We start from the raw sequence: 24,051 nt of genomic DNA, 5'->3' as shown, positions 1-24,051 counted from the left end.
GCATTCTTGATGACTGAAAGCCAAGAGTCAGAAATAGAGGCAAATAGATACATCAGGGTTTGCTCAACCTCACTCAGTGACTCAACACTTAACCAGTATGTGAAAATCAAAAGTCTGTAATCCACTTCTCTTGACTTCAGTTGAGAGGACTTTGGCATTCTCTAGCATTTGAGTGTTTCTGTAAACGTAAAGTTAAATTCCTTCAACTTTCACATTCATGTTTTCATTCTCATCCGCATCTAATTGGTCGGAGGCGTCTGTTTTCGTCAGGCCAGAACTAGACCTACTTCCTGCTTTCGTGTCTATGAATCATGGGAAATGTAGTCCTACTAGCAGAACGCTGTGGTCGCCAGTTAGACCCAACGTGAGATTTTCTGGTCGCATATTTCCAATGTTACAATGTGTAATCGGACCGGCGCGAGGTTGACCACACAGCCAGCTTCCAATAGCTGCCGGAGCCGAGCAAAAATGGTTGGATAATGGTGAGAACGTTGACTTGTTAACAGCCGTTGAACTGTCAACCGAGATAGCAGTTAGCATTAGCCAAGGTAATAACACTTCGTCTTCGTCTCATTCTTCTTCTCCTTCCTTTTCTTCTCCCCTACGTGCAGACCGATGGCGCGCAGCGTTTCCGCCGGGGCTCTCAATGCAAGTGTAACATATGATTTAGTTGCCAATTGACATTTTCATTTTTGCATATATTATTTTGTATTTATTATTTTTCTCACACGCTGCAATATTGTGTTGTGGGTATTTATTTTTATCCTGCTTAAGTATTTGTTCCTTTTAGGGTTGGTTTTGTCGTATTGTATAATTACGTGGGTCCAACAGACGGCAATGAGTCGTCCGCATCGCATCAAGTTACTTATTTATTCGTTTTCAACACTTCCCCTCTTCTCTGGCCTTCAAAATGAAAGCATAGCAGCAAACCATTACGCAACAGGTTTGCGACGGCGCATTTCAGGAGCGAAGACGGAAAAGAGAGAGACGTGAATTAGAACGAGGTTGTTCAACTTAAATGAAAACGCAACGAAACATTGCCCTGCTGAAAGTATTTACTAAAATGTATTAAAGTTGGCAAGACTCCAGAAGACGTGCATGAACTCGACCTTGATGAACTGCTGCTCTCACGACATCCATTTTGCGGCTCACTGCCACTTACTTTCTTTCCCCGCAATCGCATGAGAATCCCAACTTCTTTTTTATGAATGCACTTATTTAATGACAATTCACTCTCCTGCTGCCATATGCTTTCCTCCGCACCCGCCCTGTTGTCACAGACCTCATAAACTCTTAGAATATCACACTCGCCCGTGAGGAGTCTCCGGGGTTGAATGCCAAGTGCGAGGATGGTGTCGTCTCCCCGATGCTACCACTTCCTCTGCATTCCCTTCCGTCTTTCCCCCGGCAATCCCGAGGTGTTGAGCACGTTCTATTTATAGGGCAAACACGCCTCCGTCAATCACTCCACACAATACAGCATAAATACCACACAAACGCACTAAGTGAGTCAACCTATACTTTCAAACTCACTTCCCTAAAAAGGTTCTGCTAAATGCAATGCGGGCAGGCTGCTTGGTGATTTCGACACGTATCATGATCATTATTTCTCATAATAGTTATCAACAATGATCTAACAAGATAGGGACGAATAAATATCAATATGAAACACTTTAAAGTGGAAATCAACCCAAACATATTTTTTTCCAATATGTTCTATGCAAGCCTACTAGTTGAAACAAGGCATTCTGATAAATACAGCTTTTGTGGAATAAGAGTTAATCCACTCGTTTTTAGCCATCTCTGGGGGTGGCCATTTTGTTTTCTGAAGCTGAGCCGTGATTGGTCGTTACCTGAGCGCTGAGTAGTTGTGATGTCATTTTCAGTCGACAGAAATGGCAAAATGGCCGCCCCCCGAGATGGCTAGCAGAAATGACAAAATGGCCGCCCCGACCCCCCAGGATGGCTAAAAACGAGTGCGTTTTGCTGCTTAATTTATATTCCACAAAACGCAAAATGAATCAGAAGGCCGTGTTCTAGTGGGCCCGCTGGGAACATATTCTTGAAAAAAAATATGTTTGGGTTGACTTCCGCTTTAAGTCAAGTCAAAAGGGACAAAAGGACAACAACAACGGCCATAATGACAACAAGTATAGTCCCGTTTCTATAAATCTGAGTGTTTCAAAATGGCCACTTCTCCAACATTCTTTGGAAATCACAATGTACCACGCTTGAGGAAGAAAACAGTTTGCACGAGGACCCCCAAAAAATTCATTGAAATCAAGATATAGCTTATGATATGGGGATTCAACCCCTAAAACTTTCAAATCTAAAATGGGGATTTATGCTAAAGTATGGGGCCAAAGTTCTACATTTTTCTGATAACGTTTTATCCTAATCCCTCCAGACTCGAAGCGAACACAATATGACACTGTGCGCGAGGGTGAATAACGCGTTTAAGCGTGACATGTCTGAGCGAGATATCGTCCTCGGCGGCCATGACGACCTGTAACTTCACCCTCGCAAGGTGCAGATAAGACGCATACAAATCCAGGCAATGGGGAAGCGCAACGCTGATAAACGGCAGATAGCATCGGCTCCGGCTCGGAAATTAACCTGCGATGGAGGCTGTAGGGAAAACAACATCAAATAAAAAGATGAGCTGTCAATGAACATAAAATGGGAGCTGTAGTTTCCCACAGGCTTGAAAAGGAGTCCAGTGAGGAGTTGCCAGGCTAAATAAAGGTGAAGTGAAACACGGCCTGGACACCAATAAATCCCTCTCCTGACAAACCAATCAAAGCGTGTGATAAATAACAAACAAGGTGCAAGAAAGGGGAGCGTGGAGGTTAAAAACTGACACTCGATTTGTCAAGGCCGCTAAGGAGAATGGAGGTTTAAAAAAAAAAAAAAAAAGCCTTTCTACCGTTCAATCATTCAAGCAGAAAGTGTTTACAGTAATCTGCGGGAAGGAAGCAGGTTGCCTGGCTCGGCGTTCCTGTAGGAGGGGCAAAGACATGGAGCTGTGGGAGGAAATCACAGCGTCCTTTTCCTCTCATTCTCGCGTTCTCTCCCACTGAGCGTTGCACAACAACGCGGGGCAGCAGATTTCACCTCCCCGCCCGCGTCAACACGATTCAGATTCACACTCCATTTGCCTTGCAAATGTGTTATCATCTGGACACAGACGACGAGTGTTTGCACTTTTGAGGCTTTGTGCCGATACAAAGATGGCTCACGCTGTTTTGAGAGCGATGCAAAGATTTGGAAAGTTCTGAGTTTTTACAGGAAAACCACTTTTTTTTTTTTAGGTAGTCACATCGCAACTAGCGAGAAAAGGTCATCAATATTTTTGCTGAGCAAAGTCGGCTAACAAAGTGTCGTCATGTGTGTTTGCATTAAAGTATCCCCGCAAGGCTGACACGGCTCGTACGTCACCTGCCGTGAGTTATGTCAGGCTGGCAAAGTAGTATCGATGTTGCAGTATCGCCATCTTTTTTTTTTTTCAATGTCTATTACAATAGCTACTTTGTAGACCGTTAAATCATGAGAATGTGCATGCTAGGCTAAGTAACAAGGATGCGAGTCAACCCCAAAGTGTCCCCAAACACGCTTGCTCAAGCTGAAAGTGCTTCGGCTCACTAGCCATCAAATTTTAATGATGTTATCGCTGATGTTCCTGCCCGTGAAGGGTAGCGCACACAGACACGCAGGATCAGTGCACACACTGTTCACATTTTTAACAATTGCATACACAAATGGAATTGCACAAAACCCCAAATCCGCCAAATAACAACATCCCAAGATCGCTGGCTCAGACTGACAGCTAACTTCCACTACTCACGGTTGCGAAATAAGCTCCAAGATGGACAGTCGGAAAGGCGCTCCAAGATTATCCCGCGACTCTCGGAGCTCCCGTGGACGTTCGGCGACGTGATCACACCGTCCTGCGCCCTCTTTCCGCTCGCTAGCCCCCGTCTGAAGGCGTCTTTCCCGGCCCCCTTGTTTCTCGCCCCCCCCCCTAATACTGCCAGCTCCTCCACAGGCGGCGAAGCGGCTTCCCCACTGCGCGCCGCGGACGCCCTCGTGACGCCACCACGCAGGAGCGCGTCCTCGCGACGTAGCCCCGCCCCTCTTGACAGCTAGCGTAGTATATACAGAAAAAGTAGCTGTTTTGCTAGCCCTCACAGCGCGCGACATTGTATGTACTCGGTTTAAGTTTTCATTTTGATTCATCATGAAAATAAGGTAATGTAACAACACCATTGGCCTTTTGTCCTCACATAATGATGCCCTCTGATAAATCTGTCTTTTTTTTTCATATATTTTAATGTAAGGGCACTTAATCAGAGGTAACTAAAGTATTACACTGTAGTTAGCATATTGCATTTAAATTGAATGAGTTGCTATCAGCTGCTCACTCATCTCTTTCCCAGACAGTTCCACGTCACTCAAAGAGATCCTTCTAACTTTGACACCCACTGACCTTATACACACTCACACACACAGAGGCAAAAACACACACGCAGTGTCCCAGTTCCCTGGGCGCCAGTCAGTCAGACAGCTGCAGTATATATAGTCTGCTGGCTAAAGTTCGCCTTGCACAAAGATTTGCACCCAGAGCTCCCCTCTCCCATTGCAACGTGTCTTTGGCCTACTTTTTTCTTTTTAACTCCAATATCAACAATACCTGATTATTAATCATTTATTTCATTAAGTCTGACAACACAAAATTGATTGGCATTTGATTTCATTTTGAAAATGCCATACAATGGTATGTTATTTTAATAGTATGAATAAAATAAGACCACAACTTAACATCCCGCCTAAACTCATGAACAATTAATAGTTTAGCTTGAAATACAATTTGTTAGTGACAACAACACTGCTTCCCATTGTCTTCTTTTCTCTCTTGTAGGTTGGTAGAGAAAGTCAGTGAATGCGCATCATCAACCACGGGAAGTGTCCTGTGCGCTGCATGCCAAAGGTGCTGATGAATAAGTTGAGCACCGTAGTGATGAACACTATGACGGTGGTTACATTGTTCAAGTAGTCCAGGCGCTTTTGAAGGGTGGAGTTATTCACATCCCGGCGCCCTGTGACACACACGTACACCAAAGACACATGCAGAAAACACACATCTGTTTTATCCATACATTTATTCATCATTTGCCAGCTGAAAAACACTTGCAAAGAGGCCAAAATGCACCTTATAAAACACATCCACGTGAAATTAGTATAGTGGAAATGCATGTTTGCAAATAAGCTGGTTAAAGACATCTAGGTGTATTAATATGATTACACAAAAGCATGATTTTTTTTTTTTAATTGTAATTTATGTAATTATCATATGTGGGTTTTTTTTTTTTTTTTTTTCAGAAGTGCAGCCGAGCGAGCAGCCAACGGAAGAAGCCCGTCCTCTTGGACCCGAAGAAGCTGATGAAGAAGTTGATCACCGTGGTTACGAAGATGACGCCGGTCGCTACGTTGTTCAGGTAGTCCAGCCGTCTCTGATTGGACAGCACGTTCAGGTCCCTGCGTGCTGCAATGCGCACATGCAGGGACAGACACACAAGCGCACATGGTTCAAACATCTCGCACGCAGGGGGACAGACGGAGGGTGCATGCATACACGCGTTCACGTATTCCATGTATACACAGCCCGTTGTTTTGCACTTATAATGTACAATGTGGTTAGAACGAACCAACGCCGTCGATATGTTCTATGTATGTAACTTTTGAATGTAATTTGGCAACTGTAAATTAAATTCAGTGCTGTGGCGCCCTCTAGTGTCATCAAGAAGACTGCAAAAGTACCTCTCAAAAGGCCCTGTATTTTTTTATTTTATTTTTTTTTCTAACAAGCACATTTTAAATTCATAGTACAAAACGCTGAAACATCCATCGCAGCAGACAGCTGCGTTGCGTGCCGAAAGCGGACTTGATGACGTTGATGAGCAAGGTGAGGAAGACGATGCCCGTGGTCAGATTGTTGAGGAAGTTTAAGAGCCGCTGGTATGAGGGGAGCAGGGTCAGCTCGACACGAGCTGTACACACACACACACACGCACACACACACACACACATGCATGTGGTTGGTCTATTGCATAGGTTGGCAAGCTTTTTATTGCAACAACATTAATTTACAGTAGTTAGAGCTCATAAAAGACAAGGCAGAGGTTTTATTCCTAAAAGGTATGTTTAATTTTTACTAAAACAACTGCAACATTAATGTCAGCGATTCCTTGCGCACCACTAGAGGGAGCCTGCGCGCCACACACACACCAAGGTCGATTGGTACTATCCTGTCATATTAAAAACAACTACAGCATAGCATTAATAGTGATTAGTGCATTAAATTTGCCCCTAAAAGGTTTCTCCATGGGGCTTAAAAGTGCATCCTGGCAAAGAGGCCTGTGCGCTCCATCCCAAAGACAGAGATGAAGATGTTGGTAACGAAGACGAGGAAGATGGCGACGGTGGCGCTGTTGTTGAGGCTGTCCAGGCGCTTGTGGTTGGCCTCGTCGTTGAGGTCTCGCCGAGCTACAGCAAGATGTAGAGATCTCTAAATAGCATCGCCAGCGATTTTTTTTTTTTGTTTTTTTGAAGGATATTTTAAATTGTGGCCTTCCATGAATGCATGTTACAGGTGTCAGTGTTTTAGTATGTTAACATGGTGGATGGATTTGACGTCATTAATGATAATGCCTCACCAATGATGATGATCAGGATCCCGGCGACTATCTGGAGAGCCAGTGAGAAGGAGATGAGAGTCAGGACGGCTGCGTAGTACCTGAAATGATGAGCGAAAGTCACATTTATACGTACACTAGCCACTTTATTAGGAACGCCTATCCATTTATCGACGCCTATCCAAGTTGACTTAGGGCATGAAGTGGAGCATGTAATTGACTTATGATTGAATTGCTTCTAGGTCCGCACCTGTATCCCGCCCCCTGCTCGATGACCGTCTTCATGTGTGTGATGTTCGCCAGGAAGAGAGCAATGTCCAGCATGCCCTCGGCTGCAGTCTTCTTGGTGGCGTACAGGTTCATGTTCAGGTTAGAGGACGAACCACCCTATGGTAAAAAAAAAAACAAAAAACATAGATTATGAAAATAATATAATCAAAAAGCTAAACTGAATTAAATAATATATGTACTGTAATTTCCCGTGTATAAGACGTTCTTGCACAGTATGCTGCCCAAAACCTCAAAGAAAAGGTAAGGGTGGGGGGGGGGCAAAAAATGCGTATTATTCACGGGAAATGACGGTAAGTGACCAAAGGTGGGCATTAGTGGCCTAAGATAAACTTGCAGAATCTGGCCCAAGTAATATAAAAGCTGCCAGATGAGGACAGCATTGCCCAAGATACTGTGACCAGAAACAAGAAGTCATGTTGCTGCAGTATAAAAGCAGCCACAAGAGGGCTGCATTGTCTTGCGTGTACAACAGGACATTTTAGTTGTGTGTGTGTTTTTTTTTTAACTCTAAAAAGTGTTATATTTGAGTGAAACCTATGCCATGTTTCAAGAAAAAATATTATGTTTATGAACAATGATTAAAATATAAAGTGGCAACTATTCAAATGTAATTGCTTGGGTATGAAAAGAAGCGGTACTGGTATATTAGTAATTATGTAGGTACTTTCAATGTTCCCATATTTGAATGTGCAAATTGTATGTGTAAGTCAGGAAATACGAGGTAAGGAACAGAATGTGCATGACTTTCAAGAAAAACATATGACATATTATTACGTAACCACACATAACAATGACCGATGAGGCCCGTTTTCTTCTGTAGTAGTTTGTCTGCTGATGCACATCCTGAACTACTCAACATTTTGGCTGCAGAGGCAAACATTCTGTCCACAAATGGATCATTTTACTCGGGACCTCTGTCGTCGTGCACACAAATAAAGATGTGTTTAAGAAGATATATCCAGTAAATGGCCTATAAAGCGTCAGCCCCACAAAAGGCGAGATTTTACTTCTTTATGAACTCACTGCTCTGAAAATCCAAAATAAACACGGCACTTATTCGCAGCACTGTTGCTTTTTATTTTTACCCCTTCGCTGTTTTTATGTGACACTATAATTTAGTACCATGCCGCAACTTGGTTTACCATGCACACTAAAAAGGAAATTGATGAGCTGAAACCATAACACACAATGGAGCAGAGTAGTGAACATGACTATTTATAGTTTTTGTAAGTATATCCAGTAAATAATCAGTTTTTTAAGTGTTGATAGTGAAAGTGCTTCCAGTAACCAGGGCTGATGATTACTAATACGGCGCTGACTTCCTTTTTGCACCTAAATCCAGCTGACACATTTCCTCTAGACAGGGCAGCTCTTGACTATTTTCTAGGAAAATGTCATCAAATACAAGAAATGTGTAAAAAAAAAAAAAAAAAAAAGTGCTGGAGTCTTATTTTCACCCCCCCTTTACGATGTAAGTTACACCCCGGTTTGAACCAAATCTGGAAAATCTCCAAGAAATGCAGCCATTCCTAGAATTGTAAGGCAGCTATGCTATAAACATTTAGTTTACCCAGTATGCAAATTGTCCATGTTTTTAAGACCAAAGAAATGGTAATGAAAAGAGACAGGACAAAAAGCAGCCAGTGGTTCAAGTATGTATAGAATGTATATGTGCTGGCCCGCGTCCATCACCTCCCCTCTCAGGAGTCTTGTGGTCTCACTCCATCAACTTCAGCTTTGGACAGGCGGCCAACACACACGCATAAGCGAAACACTGGAATGTCCTACGATGGCTGCACATAGGCTACACGTACATGTGCGTTTATTGAACAACTTCAAATGTTACAACCCGATGTGCCTTTATCCCGATTTACACGTGTCGCCTTTGTTGTTTTACCCTGAGTTTGGCCTGCCAGGTACAGTGTGGCTCACAGATGATTACTCACAGCCGTGGCAGGTGGTAGCCAAAAAATCAACGCCCTGTCTCGCACACTTAGGCACCAAAAAGTTCTTTGGATTAAGGGCAATGTGACCGCTATTCCATGAGCAGATCGTAAATATTCACAGACAACCGTCCGTTTATTTGATCCGCCATATAATGTCTGCAGATGTTTTGTCACTCTCGCAGCTGAGAAGGGCTGGCGTCGCCTTGGACTGGGAAATCTATTTACTCGTGAGCCCAGTGTGTGTGTTTATACACGGAATTCTTCCTAGAAATCCAGAGTCCTCGTAAAAGCCGCACATCCCTAAAAAGCAGCGATCTGCAAAAACACGGGGCCCGTATAAGTACAAGCTCACAGCCAAAGCTGACTCCACACACACACACACATTAAAAACATACCTAACCCATTACTTGCACAAGGACACTGGACACCGTACGTGCCAGCTTTTACACTTTAAATTGCAACACACATTTACAAACATAGGAAAGACCACATGGGACGTCACCCCGTACCTCACAGGAAGTGCTCCTCCCCTGCACTCTGATTGGTTGCTTTAATAGCCAATAGTGGGGGACCTCCAGCAAGGAGTGGAGTAACTTTATTTTTAATGTGTTTGTCCTTCCATCACTCCATCTGCAGTGCTTCCACCCCCCCCCCCACCCCCCCCGAACACTATACAAGTCATTTTTATAGAACCTGACTGGTGTCAAGTCCGCATGACACACGTTAGTTAGCCTCGCAACCAAGGAGTGGGCGAACTTTGATCTTTGCCCCGAGGCCAAATGTCAACCTACTGTCTTAATTATCAGAAAACGCAAAAAAAAAAAAAAAAAAAAAAAACCTGCTTAAAGGGCCACGTGTGCTTCTGGTGCTTGGAATGTGCTTCCTGTGCCAACAATCTTAAATAAGATGTATCCCAAAAGTTTTTATGTGCTGAGTGAGTGGACCCACATGTCATTTTTAGGACCGGGTACCTTTATATAAATGGACAGTCTATTATTAAACGAGCCGGACTAATAGAAACCCAAACATTTTATGATACTGGACCAAATTCCATCACACATAAAATGACAATTAATCCCAAATTTTGCATTATTTGCTTGAACAGCCTGCTTATATTGTTAAAGTGTCATTGCTGATATTGCTAGTTTGTACCCGTACTTTTTACGGTACTTGGGTACTTGATACTTGAGGGTGGATCCTGAGTTGCAAGCAAAAGGACTTGAATTGTGTGTTTTGTGTGCGCGTGTGTCCAGACACCAAACTCCTGGTTTTCTTCCGCCGTCAGGATGTCGAGTGCGTTGCGTAAGGAGGTGACGTCAGCTCCAGGCCGCGATACCATCATCCGGCATGCCTGCCTGACGTCCCCCGTACATGTGCGCTGCATATGTATGTGTGCAGGTGCGTGCCAAGTGGGCGGTGCCAAGATGCAATCATCCATCCACACTTGCGCCATATACAGTACACAGTGTCATGGCAACAATGGAAACATGTACAAGAAAAATGTCCTGGCTGGAGGAGAAGCGATGAGTGGTGCAGAATGAGAAGTATGCACGCCGGGTATTAACTAAAAGAGGTCCAAGGATTGACCCTTGTGGAACCCCACATTATCTTTACGTCCTCAGACTCGTGACTACCAATTGAGAAAAAAAGTAGTCTTTTAAGTTGTAGTATTTGAACCAATTTTAGACAGTCACTTATCATTGCTGATAGTTAAAATGTCTACTTGATATAGACATTTATATGATACATACAATGTTGCTATTTTTGCTACTGTTCACATTCCATATCTACAATATCTATTTATTCATGTACAGTTTTACATGACTCTAAGCCTGTAATTCAATATCTTTAGTGACCTCTAGTAAAAAGCACATATTTAGTCCATCTTCCTTCTATTAAATGAGTCTAAGTATAGCTTTATTGCATCCCAGCATATACATGACAGCAAATCATGCAACGCGCCGCTCAGAGGAACTACACATGTTCTCGCCACAATGGCATGTTCGACAGAGGGCCCAGCGTCCCCTGCGGCATGATTTGCAGCGCTGTAAAAATGTACTAGTCATTGTTGAGCGTTTGCTAGTAGTTTTTATGACGGCCGAGGCGTGTTTGGAGAGCACGCACGGATTTCAAGCACGCCTTTTGTCGGCGCAATAGCTGGAATTCCTCGTGCTTCTTTGGGCTGCAAATAAACTTCGCAAATACGCTCGTCGTTGAACTTGGCCAATGTGATTCCAATAGACAATGACATATAGAAATTGTGTAAGGAGAAATACATTGTATTGAGGAGTACAACGCTTAACTGCCATGCTGTGGTATACTCTGGTATATTGCTCAATTCAGTTGTTTTTGGGCAGTCGCTAACTATCCGTAATGGAACTGCAAGTGAATGATAATCGTCCCTTTATTTTTGGGACGACTTAAAAGAACGTGAATCAAATCTAATTGCGGGGACATTGCGATCCCAATTACTCACGTTAGCGTATGTATCCACAGCAAACAAGTCCGGACATAATGGTTGTAACTGGGTGGGACGCGAATACAATTCCCGCGTGAAGCGTGTGCGTGCGACATACGTTGTAATTAGCAATACACTGCATATGCTTTAATGCCCTAAAGGTGGAGGTGTGGTGTGTGAACAGGTTTCCTGCAGAGAACAGAACGCTCCAGCTTTTGCTTAACTTTCTCATTCGGGATGCTTTTTGCCTCGCACAAAAAAAAACGTGCGTGCGGAGTGTAAACCTGCGAGGTGTGACATCACCCTTCCTGGCTTTCATGACTTGGGCCTTCCTTGGGGTCCACTACACACACTTCCTTCCTCTCTGCGTGTGTAGAGGGAGAATGCATTTTTTTTACTGGGGATGCACCGATATCGATGCCAGTGTCAGTGCCAGTACTGTACGTCCATACTCATACTCGTAAAAAAGCTCCCACTCAAATAACGCTTTTAACAGCCTGACATTACTATTCTGCCCTAGCTGTGCGTTTGAAATTCCCAGTTGAATCTTGTTGCAAAAGTAACACATAAAAAGAGGATAAGGTATATGCAACCACACAGCTTCTCACAAAAGTCTGCTAGCTTAATGCTAACATGCAAGGAAAACTCAATAGACAGGCTAATGAATTAGGCGGATTGTATTGAATCGAACAAGATTGTCGAGAAAGTGTTTTTTAATCAACGCAGCAATTTCTTGAACAGATACAGACTTTTCAAAAACTATCAATCAGGTTTGCGACCTCATGACAGTACAGAAACAGGTTATATTAAAGTAACGAAATATAGACGATTGAACACGGTGTCAGTTCTAGTCTTAAATGGATCGCAGTGCAGTGGTTGACACAGTATACACCATTGGGAGTTTTGAATCTGATCGAATGGCCATGACGTGGGGTCCCTCAAGGGTCAATCCATGAACCCTTTTTGTTCAGCCCGTATCTGCTACCCCTGGGGCTAAATTCTTCAGCTACTGTAGATCTATCAAAGTCTCCAAGTGACAACAATACAATTAAGGTGTTGTGTCACTTTCTAAAACAAATTAAAAACTGGATGGGCCAACATATCCTTCAACTAAACCAAAACAAAGTTGGGGTCATTGTTTTGTGGCAATAAAGAGGCCCAAATGTAAACGCCTTTAAATCCAGGTTAAACCCAGGTAACTACTAACTCAAATATAACTACTCGGTCTGGTACCCATTTTCTCTTACCATGTGTTGGCCTTTAGTTTATGATGCGACTAAAAATGTCACACGTGACCATGTAGCTGACACCCATGGCAACTTATGTCATTGTACAGTACATTTGTGCAAGGTGGTGTTTTGACAAAACAAACATTTGCGCACTCCGCAAGAGCCAATGGAAGAGCGAAGCTGGATGCATTGTGGCTCGCAGTGCTGTGCTAAATCACACCGAGAGGAGTTTCTAATATTTTGCCCAGGGCTGCAAGGATGAATCGTATCACTCAAATAATCTGGTTACCAAAAAAAAAGACGGAAGCTTTCTCGAACAAACGGTACGAATGCAAAACGTAAAAAAAACACGAGTCATTTAACATCCACCCAATTGCATGTTCCCTCATTGGCTCCCATGTCACTCACCGGGCCAGGCCCTGCCTTTTAAAGCCATACGCACTCAAAAGTCACAAACGCCGCACTAGAATGTGAGCATCCCGATTACAAGCGGGCAAAAATGGAATCATGTTAGCTCAATGGGGTCACCAAAATACTAGAATCATCTCTTTGCATTTCTATAGCACTAAATGCAAGGCAAGCCCTTGAAGTCCATTGTTAAGTTCCATTGACGTTATCTGTGATCACAGACTAAAATGTCCCTGAACACCATTAGATCATCCCGCGTGCAGATTGAATCCATCAGAAAAAGCACATGAGCTAGTGCAGACATGTCTCTCTTGTCAGCACCGCTTTGGTTTTGGCTCAAATAAACCTCGCAGTGTGCTTTCGACTAATTTCTACTCGGGTTCCGGGAATGATGCACGGCTTGGCCAGCGCGCACAGCAAATACATACATCACGCTAAATACATCCCCCCCCCCCTTGATATTTTTTCTTTATGAGTCTGCGTGGAAACATGTTTTGTTTGTTTTGGTTGAGGAGGTCAAAGGACACATGGATCGTTCTGAATGACAGACACTGACCTGCTCCCAGGGGGGGGGGCTTCTAAATATGTTGTGTACATATGTTTGCCGAGGGGGCTCATGGGAACTTGGGAAATGTGTTCAGCAACTGTTTGTGGATGCGTGGAGGGTCCCAACTCCATGTGTGACTACTTGGAATGTTATGTATCTTTACGTCCATTTTTATGTTTATACCGCGGATGTGCGGCCACGCGTCTGACAAAGCAGCAGTTAAAGGATATGATAAGCGTGTCCATATCTGCTATGTGGTTTTATGAGCTGTGTGAAAAGAGAAATATATTACGCAAAGTCCTAGAAAGGGGTGATTGGATTTTAAAGTCTGGTGTTTGAGTTTGGAGTCAAGTGGCCACAGTGTGCTTGCAGCTTTTTTTTTTTTTTTTTTTTTTCAACACTCCACGGGAAGCCAGCTGGTCTCTCTTCCTATTAAGGTTTTTGAGATTCAACATGAATCCGCTGTCATTTCCCCCTCCAGAAATGAAAAGAAAAACACTCAGAAGAGGGATGAAGCAGAAGAAAGGCAGGATGGAGGGTGAACACAAAAAGCAATGTAAAAAAAAAAAAACGATTATTTCAGGCTTTAAAGTAAACAAACGACTCGCCGGACACTTTAGTGGGTACACTTGCGCAAATTCAGATTTACAGTCGTGCAGTGAGAGCGTCAAGTTTGGAAATTTATGGACTATTTGCCGTCGCCGCGGAGGAGGAAGCTAGCTGAAATGTCAACATGTGGATTAAGTGTTCGTTGACGGCACATGGTTGTCTGTCTCTTATGAAAGCGAAAACAGGTGATTCAACTAGTCTGATGGCCGCTGAAAGCCACCAGGGGGCGTATTCGCATCTAGCAATCGCTTTGTCATGATGCGATCCACTGCACACAATAGCGGGATCAGGATATTTTACAAACATTTCAACAGGCGTGTCGCCGCGGCAACAGTTATGTCACCATTTATAAATGACAGGGTGGCCATAACAAACGCATCTCTTGCATAACGACCACACCCTGAACCATGTGAGGATTTAACCACTCTCGGGGGACATGACACACACCGCAAAGTGGCCTAGGACAGTACCTGGTGGACACACACACACACTCGTTCTGGCTCCTCACACTCACGCTCAGAATGTGACAGTTGCCATGCAGGGGCCGGGGACACACACGCACGATGTGGAAAAAAAAGTAAGCCATGTATTCTGGGAGGTGAGACAAGTGGGAAGGAGAAGAGAGAGAAGGCGACCGTCATGAAGATGAATAAAATAAATCTAGCGAGCTACTCATCACAACATGACAAGTACACGTAACGTTCAATGGCTGCAATACAAGTCGTATCCTTGGTTTTGAACTCTAAATATGAAGTATGGGACATTGTGATTTCCTAGAAATGCTGTTCGACGTTTTTCTTTGAGGTGCAATTGTGCGAAACGACGAAACCCAAAAAAAAAAAAAGTACGGCAAATGGCGAATATAATGAATGAACATTTGCTTTCCTTGTTTATAGAATCCACATCGCTTATTTATTAAATTCACATCGTGAATAGGCGAAAACTGTATCTTCTTGTCTAAAAACATTTTCAGTGGGGCAATTTCAAACGAATATAAATTTCAGCTCAAGCTTAATATTTCAGAGTGGGTTGTATGGTGCTTTAGCAAAGCTAAAATGCTGGAAAAAAAAAAAATCATTTTGCCGTTCAACTTTTATCGCGGTTCCAGCCAGACTTTTTTTGAAAAGCTTATCTTAGCAATTAGCACGGCTTCTCCATCTTTTGTGATTCACCCTTTGTCATCCTTTCGTGAGAAGTACTTGTACGAAGTGTAGCGTATTCGCCGACATGGAGGTGATGACCGACTTGAGCGACCCCGCAGCTTTTTTAGCCGCACTGGTAGCCACTAGCCAACACGCGTCGCTAGCTAGCCGGTGTGGCTACCGAAGCACTCGTGCGTATGTGACGTAAGCGCATCGCGTATCCAGACCAGCGAAGCTTTTAGGGGCAAAACCGAGCTTTGATATTGAAACCAGACTATTACCGCTGTTGTTGTGCCCATTGCTCTCTCGTTCTTCTTCGATTGGTTAGAAAGGGTAAAGGACAGCTTTTCAATGCAGGTCCCGTATTGGATTGCAGCAGCTTGTGTAACGAAGTCAGCGGTCCTCCTATGCAACATCTCTTTACTTTGAACCCAAGCTGCCATGCTTGGAAAGGCCGTGTAAGTCCCACTAATTCCGTGTCAGTGCATGACGCCCCGTCGCTGCCGCACTATACATAGAAAGTGGGCGAGAGGTGCAAAGACCTCACACCTTGGAAATAGATTCGCCACGCAGTCGCGCCACCGTGAAAACCACAAACAAATTAAGAGGATCACTTTCATTTGCCGTGATGTTATCTTTTTGGAAATTATGTTGTGTGTGTGTGTGTGTGTGGTCTTAATTGCTGCCATATACACCTCATATTTACCCGGCTACCTTGCGAGCTTACAAAAACATACTTTACCGTTTTAGGTACACTACTGGGTATGTGTGGGCTATATGAGACCCGGGGCATGAGGTAGCAATAATTCTAGTTAAAAAAAAAAAAAAAAAAAGAGTGGGATGAATGAACAGCGCAAGCATTCATGGCTGCTAAATGGAGGATGAAGTGATGAACCTTCTCAATTCACAAGCCACAACTACATCTGCCATCCAGCTGATAGATAAAATGACATTACCATTCACTGACTGTTAATAGTACGTCATCTTCCCGCTGGCATGCGGAGTCCATAAAACGCTACATTAATTAACTAGATGAGCCTGGAAGCTGATTTTTGTGTCAATATTTTTTCCTTGATTTTTCTTGGTATTTTGTTTGAAACAAATTTACTCATTCACTGCAACGACCACGTGTCCCAATACTTTTGCAGATGTAGACTCAAATGTCTCCTCTGCATTTTTACTAATTCATTATATTTTCCTCATTTACCCTAATGTTTTTTTTTTTTTTTAATTGAAAAAAATATACATAAATTCCTGGGATTGAATGGACTCTGAAAAGACATCTAAAAACGTTTTTGGCAGTGAATGAGTTAATTACACGGACACTCGCTCATCCCATCTGTGACTTTTCTCACCCACTCATCGAGCCTCACTCACACACATGCATGGAACTGTTGAGTAACAGCACCTTGTTCACCGCGTGGCTAAATATACTAGTAACCGATAGGCCTGTTGCATGATGGGAGCAAGCAATGCTGATACAGAATATGGACCTTGATAGGCGTGAGGCGAGAAAGAGCGTGCATGTGTAAGATCAATACAACAGTTTTGGATCACTAACAGGGCGAAGGTGGGACGAAGTCACTTATGCGCAAGTCCAAAATATTGTGTCTGAGCAGGTTGTTTAAATTAGATAGACTTGTTAAGTCATGTAGCTCAAATCTAAGTCAACTTTCAGTACGTTTTAGCCAACCAAGTCCCAATTCCTAAAAGTCTGAGTCAAGTCATGTGACTGGAGTCACCCATTTCTGCTACGTGGGCAGGTAGCGGAGCCGACCCCACCTTGACCCTCTTTCGTGAGTAGCTGTTAGCTTGCGTTATTAGCCTTGGCACCCGGGCCCTAATTGATATTTGATTGATGTCGCTGGCGTGGCTTTTGCCTCAAAATAGTCTGCGTAGGGCTGTGCGGGCCCTCCCGGGAGCCAGTCGGCAGCCCCTGTGATCCTCACCTCTCACATAGGCCCGACATACCGCGTCTCGGCGGAAAAGCCCCGACGCATCTGTCACGTCGCAAGAGACGAGCGAGCCACTAACCTGCAGGGGACCGCCGACCGGCATGGTGGACCTCTGCGACGTCAGGTCCATGTCCCGGCCTTGGTCTCCGCGCTCTGTCTTTCCGAGTCCCTGCATAATCGGACCTGTTGCGGGCAAGCACGGCGCACTGAAAATACAACGATGGCAGAGGTCCTTATGAGAGGAAATTGCGCCAAGCTGGAGAGGACACAGTGGCAGAAACAATTAGCTTATTCACCTCGCCCCAGTCTCCCCCTCAGCACCCCCCGCACCCCCACCCCTTCGCTCTCTCTTTACACACTTGTTGCATGTGTCTTCAGTCCATCTTCATGTAGTAATCTTCAATAAATACAAAGGTACTTAAGACGCAACCCTGCGGTACACCAGGCAGGATTTTTTTCTGTAACTAGATGTGAGGAGGAAAATGTTAGAAACATGCTTTTATAACAGAATATTTGGAGTGGCTTGTGTGTCTTATGTCATTAAATTGTACCTAATGAAGTGTCCGCAATCCTCCCCTTTGCATGCAACCCTATGGCTCTCTCGTTGTTGGTTTCCATGAGCACGCGGATTAATTTGCCAAAGCAATTGTGTGAAAGTGTCGCATTAAAGGTGCCTCACACGCGAATGACACTCAAAGAACAAGCAGCTTTTCATAATCAGTTCACCCGCTACGTGACGTGCTAAAAAAAAACAATCCGCACTATTATGCGATTTCAGTGCAAGGCCAAACAATGAAGCAGAACCTTTTATGTACCGATGCTTATTAAAAATACATTTGCGGCACATGGTCACTTCTGTATGGCTCAAAAAACATTTTTACACCGAGGTCGTTTTTGTAACAGTTAACATTCTAGGAATGTTCCCGTTTTATTCGGGCTTTTCCACAAATTCCGTTTTATGGCTTTTCTGGGCTTATGCTTCTCTTGTCTGCCCTGTCAGCACACAATGGGGCATTTCACTGGAATTGTTTTCGGGACTATTATAGCAGCAGATTCCAAGATAATCCCCAAATGAGAGGCTGTTATAACAAGCCAGCCCGCCCACCATTTTCTATAATCATTTCTAGAAACTTGGATAGTCGAGCCACTCCGCCTTGTTGTTTGCTCTGCTCCGCAAGTTGCTTCTCGTTCGACCTTTTCCAATCATCCTTTGAAAAAGTCTGTAATAGTGAAAGGAAAGTGCCTTGGCAACACCGCAGGGATTTAAAGCTGTCAGTATGATTCTGTGAACTTCTATGGAATCACCTACCACCATGAGCATTATAAATCCTGTAATACATTTGATAAGTTTTCTAATGGTTATTCATTTTATTTTGGGGTACAGTTGATCCGAGCCTGACCGCGATTAGTTGATTCGTTAACTAGTCGACTTGACTATTCCGGATTGCCATTTACAGTAAAGCTTGAGGTCGACTAAAAAAAAAACTTGTGATGAACCGACTGATTACTCAATTTGAGTCATTTTAGTCAAAAAGAGGACTTTTTTTTTCTCGATAAAGGCGAAATGAACGCAAACGTTTTTTTCAAGAATATGTTCTATGCAAGCCCACGAGTTGAAACAGGGCATTCTGATAAATATTGCATTTGTGGAATAAGTGTTAATGCACTCGTTTTTAGCCATCTCTGGGGGCGGCCATTTTGTCTTCTGTCGACTGAAAATTATGTCATTTTCAGTCGACAGAAGACAAAATGGCCGCCCCCAGAGATGCCTAAAAACGAGTGCATTTTGCTGCTTAACTTTTATTAAACACTTTCAAGCGCTCTTCTCTTATCAGCCACTGAAATAGATAAGCATGTGATAAGTGGCCACAAGCTGCACTGTTTGGAACATTTCAAAAGGAAAATTGGGTAACCGGGAGACATGAAAGTTTTTTGACTGCTCATTGTATAATCCCCTTTTTCGAAGGCCTCAAAGTGCATTTTAGGACTTGTCGTGTTTTGTTCCCCTCTCCCCCAGGTGGGGTTGAGTCACTTCGACACAAGGTGTAGCAATGTCGCGCGGATGTAAACAGTTGCGAAACACTGGCGCAACCTGCCACACGGGCTTCTTTCATTCACGGCATACTTCGGCGGGGTGAATGGGAAACGCTTTTATTAGTGCCTACAAGTTATTTTTGGCACGGGCCTCCGGCGCGAGGCTGATATCGGTGGTGCGGTGCCAGTGGGCATCGGAATGCATTAGTCATGAAAAGGTGGCCACCGTGGGCTGTAGTTATGATACAATAATTAAGTTCCTTTTTTTTTTTTTTTTTAAAGATTCAATCATGCAGTTTGGCATTTCCAATGACCCAGGATGATATTTCAAATGAGCTGTGGTGACATGTGACACTTTGTGCACCAGCACAAACATTCCCTTTGTGTTTGTCAGTCTGTCTCATTGTTGTCTTAACACTCTTTGTCTCCCTCACTCTCATTTTTCAGTGCCAGGCTCTGCCGGTCTCTTGCTGTCTATCACACACACGTGCGCGCACAAAAAGACGCACCGACCAGGCAGTGCCAGTCGCTTCACTTCGCTCACAGTAAAGGAGCCGTTCAGGAATATGTCATATGTGCACACTCAAAACAGAGTGGTAAAAGATCACGTGGGCATATTTTTCAATTGAATTACATGTGTTTATTTGTACTACAGGGAATACTGCAAATCTACTGTTTGTATGCAAAAACATAATACGATGTATTATTTGTAGTGCTGTCAAGCGATTAACATTTTTAAACAAATTAATCGCAAAATTTTCCATAATTGATCGCGATTAATCGCATTTTTTAACTACAATTTTTTACGAAGCTTGGAACCGATATTTACTTGAGACAAATCTGGGAATTAATATGGATACAAATTACAAGTATATTTTGATTCAAAGACTGTTCTAATAGCTTTCTTTGATCCTTGAATATGATTCTTGTCCTGTAAAATACAGCTGTAGAATGATACACCAAACACGCACAACTAATATTGTATTTGAATTTGGCTTCGTGAAGTGCTGAAATTGTGAGCAAGTGAGCCGTCAAGCAACTTTTTAAAGTAAAACTACGTAAAAGTCCGTCTTTGCGGCAGTGACTCTCCTCTAAGTTTGGCTGCACAGTGAGCAGAGGGAAGTCAATAAAACTGAGTTAACAGAGTTCATTTTTTTTAGTGCGTTATGAAATTTAAATGAATCTCCATAGTTAATGCTTTAATTTTGACAGCCCTAATTATTTGTCATTGAAATTCATCTTATTGAAGATCAGGAACGCAAGCAGAGACGCTGCCAGTAGCTAAATAGTGTGCACAAAATGGGACAGGGTTAATGTTCGTGATTTTAAAAATGTTCCAAATGTGCTTTTGTGCCCTGCACCCCTGCCGTGCCCTAGTTCCACTGTCCTAACGCATAAAAATGTTTTGAATGTAATTGATTCAGGTCTGAAATGGCTTTTGATCACCAAATTGCGTATTCTTCATATTGCCATAAAAGTGACCTATTTACTGCCCCCAATCATGTGTTTGAAAACTCTATAAAAAGAGGCCCACATTTCCAGATTTAGCAATTATGGTGCTTAAAGTGTGGCTATTTAGGGACAAATTGGTGCAAACAGGCCACCGGGTGACGACAATTGTTAATGAAGTAGACTGACATAAACTGCAGCGTTTGTGTTGCCACAAAGTTGCCGCCCACTATTTTGCAAGACACCCAACGATCCCATATAGGAGGATGATGATCGCTGAGGTGAATGCAGATTCTCCCTTTCCCATCCGTCCTGCTGAGGAATTCCCAACACACAATTACAGTTCACAACCAAACCACAACGTCATATTCAAACTTGTCCCAAGCCCTGCGGGGGTAGAGAGCTAGTTTATTTTAATTGCCTCCAAATTGGACAGTCACCAGCGGGATTGAGAACATATGTAGTTGAGGATTAGAATGGGGTTCCGCAAGTGTGGGAAGGGATTGAAAAAGACATTTTGATAGAGAAATCAAGATTGGGCTCTTTAGTGACACTCTCTGGTGGAATGCGTTACTGCAGGCACATTTGTTGGTGAGCTGCAAGAACATTTATGCATGAATGATTTTAGAATGACTGGTTTTCAAACGTCGCTGCATCGTGAGTGTTCGTAATGTTTTTTTCCCCTTCTATGCAATCACATCCCACCGTGAGTTTGTAATGGTTATTCATTTTATTTTTGGGTACAGTGGATCCGAGCCTGACGGCAAATAGTGAAAATCCATGAGTAGCTGATGCTTCCTTAAAAATGCCATTCGAAAAACATTCAGAAGAAATTGCAAATAAGATGGGATTTAGTCCCCCCCCCAAAAAAATAGCAGAGGATAGGACCCCGTCCAAAAATCGGATATATAGTCAAATTGGCAAATATTGTTAGTCAATTAGTTAACTAGTCGACTGTACTATTCCGGATTGCCATTCAGAGTAAAGCTTGAGGTCGACTAAAAAAAAAACTTGTGATGAACCGACTGATTACTCTATTTGAGCCATTTTAGTCAAAATGAGGACCTTTTTTTTTCCCTCATTAAAGAGGAAGTCAATGCAAACATTTTTTTTTTCAAGAATATGTTCTATGCAACAATGTTTAGCACGTCCGCCTCACAGTTCAGAGGTCATGGGTTCGATCCCGGCTCCGGCCTCCCTGTGTGGAGTTTGCATGTTCCCCCCGTGCCTGCGTGGGTTTTCTCCGGGTACTCCGGTTTCCTCCCACATTCCAAAAACATGCTTGGTAGGTTGATTGGACACTCTAAATTGCCCCTAGGTGTGATTGTGAGTGCGGATGTTTGTTTGTCTCTGTGTGCCCTGCGATTGGCTGGCAACCGATTCAGGGTGTTCCTGATAAAGGATGGATGGATGTTCTATGCAAGCCCACTAGTTGAAACGAGGCATTCTGATAAATATTGCGTTTGTGGAATAAGTGTTAATCCACTTGTTTTTAGCCATCTCTGGGGGCGGCCATTTTGTCTTCTGTCGTCTGAAAATGACATCACAACAGCTCACAACGACCAATCACGGCTCAGATTCAGAAAACAGGTCAGCCGTGATTGGTGGTTGTGAGCAGTTGCGATGTCATTTTCAGTCGACAGAAGACAAAATGGCCGCCCCCAGAAATGGCTAACAACGAGCGCATTTTGCTGCTTAACTTATATTCCACAAATGCAAAATGAATCAGAATGCCGTGTTTCAGCTAGTGGGCCTGCTGGGAACATATTCTTGAAAAAAAAATGTTTGGGATGACTTCTGCTTTAAGGAACCTAGATGATGAAAAGAGGAATCAGACAGAGGAAGATGTGACGAGAAAGCGCTCAAAGCGAGAGTGAAAATAGCCCGATTTGGCTGGACTTTATGACCCGTTGCGACCCGCCGAGCCCGATTACCGGCAACCTCGACAACTTGGGGTCACGCCGTCTTCCAGTTGTGCTGCGCTGATAGCCGGGGGGGGTGGGGGACTGACTTGAGTTTCGTCAGGTGACTCTAGTTGACTCTTCTTCACGGTAAAAAATACGCTCATATCACATACTTTCCAGTTTCATCTTTTGCTTGTTCGTGTGTCTGTGCATGCAAATACACAGCTGCCGGATCGCAATAAAGCACCGTGTGTGCCTTTTGTCAAGATGACGCCGTGTCACCGTGCGAGTACAAACTGTTCGACGCCGGTTAACCTCCGGTTTAAAACGCACAACAATCGTCGTAATTGTGTGGTTTTCTTTGTCCAAAAACACTTTTAAGCGCTCTTCTCTTATCAGCCAGTGAAATAGATAGGCAAGCGATAAGTGGACACAAGAAGTACTGTTCGGAACATTTCAAAAGGAAAATTGGGTAACTGGGAGACATGAACTCAGTGATTAATGTTAAGTTCACAGTCAAATCTTATCTCAGACGTTTTGAGCTGTGGAACATTTCGCCTGTGGGTTTCTCAGTTGAAAAAAAAAAAAAAAGTTGAAAACAAGGCCACATGAAATGATGTACTAATTTGTTTGATTAAGCAAAAATGTTAAGGAACATAGTCAATAGTGAGGACTTGAACAAAGCGGCCGGGCTCATCTGTCACCTCAGTGGGAGGTGTCGCCCCCGGGGTGCAACTGCTGCGTGTCGTATAATCCACATCTCTGGAATACGTGTCGCTCTTGTATGCAGGCAGATGCCCTCCAGTGAAACCTTGCAGCTTGTCGGAGCGATGGGCGAGAATGGGATAAATCATGCAGACTGACAAAGTCATTCGGAGTGAGGGGCTGGCGAAAGAGGTGAGTGGAGGTTGGAATGCTGAGAACTTGTCATTTTGAATTAGTTTCAGACTTTAGGCAGTAGACCTTAGATTGTCTTTCGGTGTAAATGCGAGTCTGAATGCTTGTTTGTCTATTTGTGCCCTGCAACGTCAGCTGGGATGCACTCCAGCTCACCTGGGACCCTAATGAGGATAAGTGGTAGAAAAAAATGGATGGATTGTACAGTTGAGCAGGTGAAGACGCTATCTTGAATTGACACCTTTCAGGTGATACAAATTTTACTATTAACACCAAATGAATGAAAAGCACAAATATAATTATGCCAATTTAACACCATGAATACATGTTAATTAGTTATTCATAACAATCTGGTCCATAAAAGTGGTTTAGACCGCCCAAAAATAACAAAAACAGTACATGTACACAGAGATAAATATAACAAAAACGTGTTGAATGCAATTAGTGTGACATTACCAATAAAACACATCACTTTGTTTCCGGTAAGATC

General features: G+C 43.4%; 2 protein-coding genes and 1 long non-coding RNA gene across 16 annotated transcripts in view; 1 reads left to right on the top strand and 2 right to left on the bottom strand.

The window, feature by feature from the left end:
• The window catches only part of LOC147126603 (ELKS/Rab6-interacting/CAST family member 1-like), a 67,925-nt gene extending 63,900 nt beyond the window's left edge, over positions 1 to 4,025 (bottom strand). For 4 of the 14 annotated variants that reach the window (XM_086022247.1, XM_086022249.1, XM_086022250.1 and 1 more), the window contains exon 1: positions 3,845 to 4,022. The gene's annotated coding sequence lies outside the window, so the exon portion shown is untranslated. Of the gene's footprint in view, positions 1 to 3,844 lie in introns of all 14 variants that reach the window. The other 10 variants (XM_086022251.1, XM_086022253.1, XM_086022254.1 and 7 more) reach the window with 6 other exon arrangements.
• On the top strand, positions 273 to 7,198 carry LOC147126602 (uncharacterized). Its single transcript, XR_015084728.1, has 4 exons — positions 273 to 548; positions 4,919 to 4,987; positions 5,380 to 5,495; positions 6,935 to 7,198. It is a non-coding gene; the product is annotated as an uncharacterized LOC147126602 (long non-coding RNA).
• LOC147126601 (ninjurin-1-like) lies at positions 4,690 to 17,535 on the bottom strand. Its single transcript, XM_086022269.1, has 6 exons — positions 17,357 to 17,535; positions 6,943 to 7,079; positions 6,714 to 6,793; positions 5,882 to 6,047; positions 5,457 to 5,542; positions 4,690 to 5,096 (listed from the first exon to the last, which is right to left on the bottom strand). The coding sequence occupies exons 1-6, from the start codon at positions 17,450 to 17,452 to the stop codon at positions 4,933 to 4,935; spliced, it is 729 nt and encodes a 242-aa protein (XP_085878395.1). The 5' UTR covers positions 17,453 to 17,535; the 3' UTR covers positions 4,690 to 4,932.
• Positions 17,536 to 24,051: the final 6,516 nt, after the last annotated feature.

This window comes from Filicampus tigris, chromosome 22 (genome assembly GCF_054856515.1).
Source record: "Filicampus tigris isolate MCC_2025a chromosome 22, RoL_Ftig_1.0, whole genome shotgun sequence".
NCBI classification, from domain to species: domain Eukaryota; kingdom Metazoa; phylum Chordata; class Actinopteri; order Syngnathiformes; family Syngnathidae; genus Filicampus; species Filicampus tigris.
The sequence above is the reverse complement of the archived record's forward strand: the minus strand, read 5'-3'. Positions and strand labels throughout refer to the sequence as shown.

Excerpts from the sequence above, each read along its gene's own strand:
- LOC147126601 (XM_086022269.1), bottom strand. The coding sequence starts at position 17,452 with ATGCAGGGACTCGGAAAGACAGAGCGCGGAGACCAAGGCCGGGACATG. Across the intron at positions 6,794-6,942 it reads GAGCAGGGGGCGGGATACAG|GTACTACGCAGCCGTCCTGA; the intron begins GTGCGGACCTAG and ends TCATCATTTCAG. Across the intron at positions 6,048-6,713 it reads GATCCTGATCATCATCATTG|CTCGTGTCGAGCTGACCCTG; the intron begins GTGAGGCATTAT and ends GTGTGTGTACAG.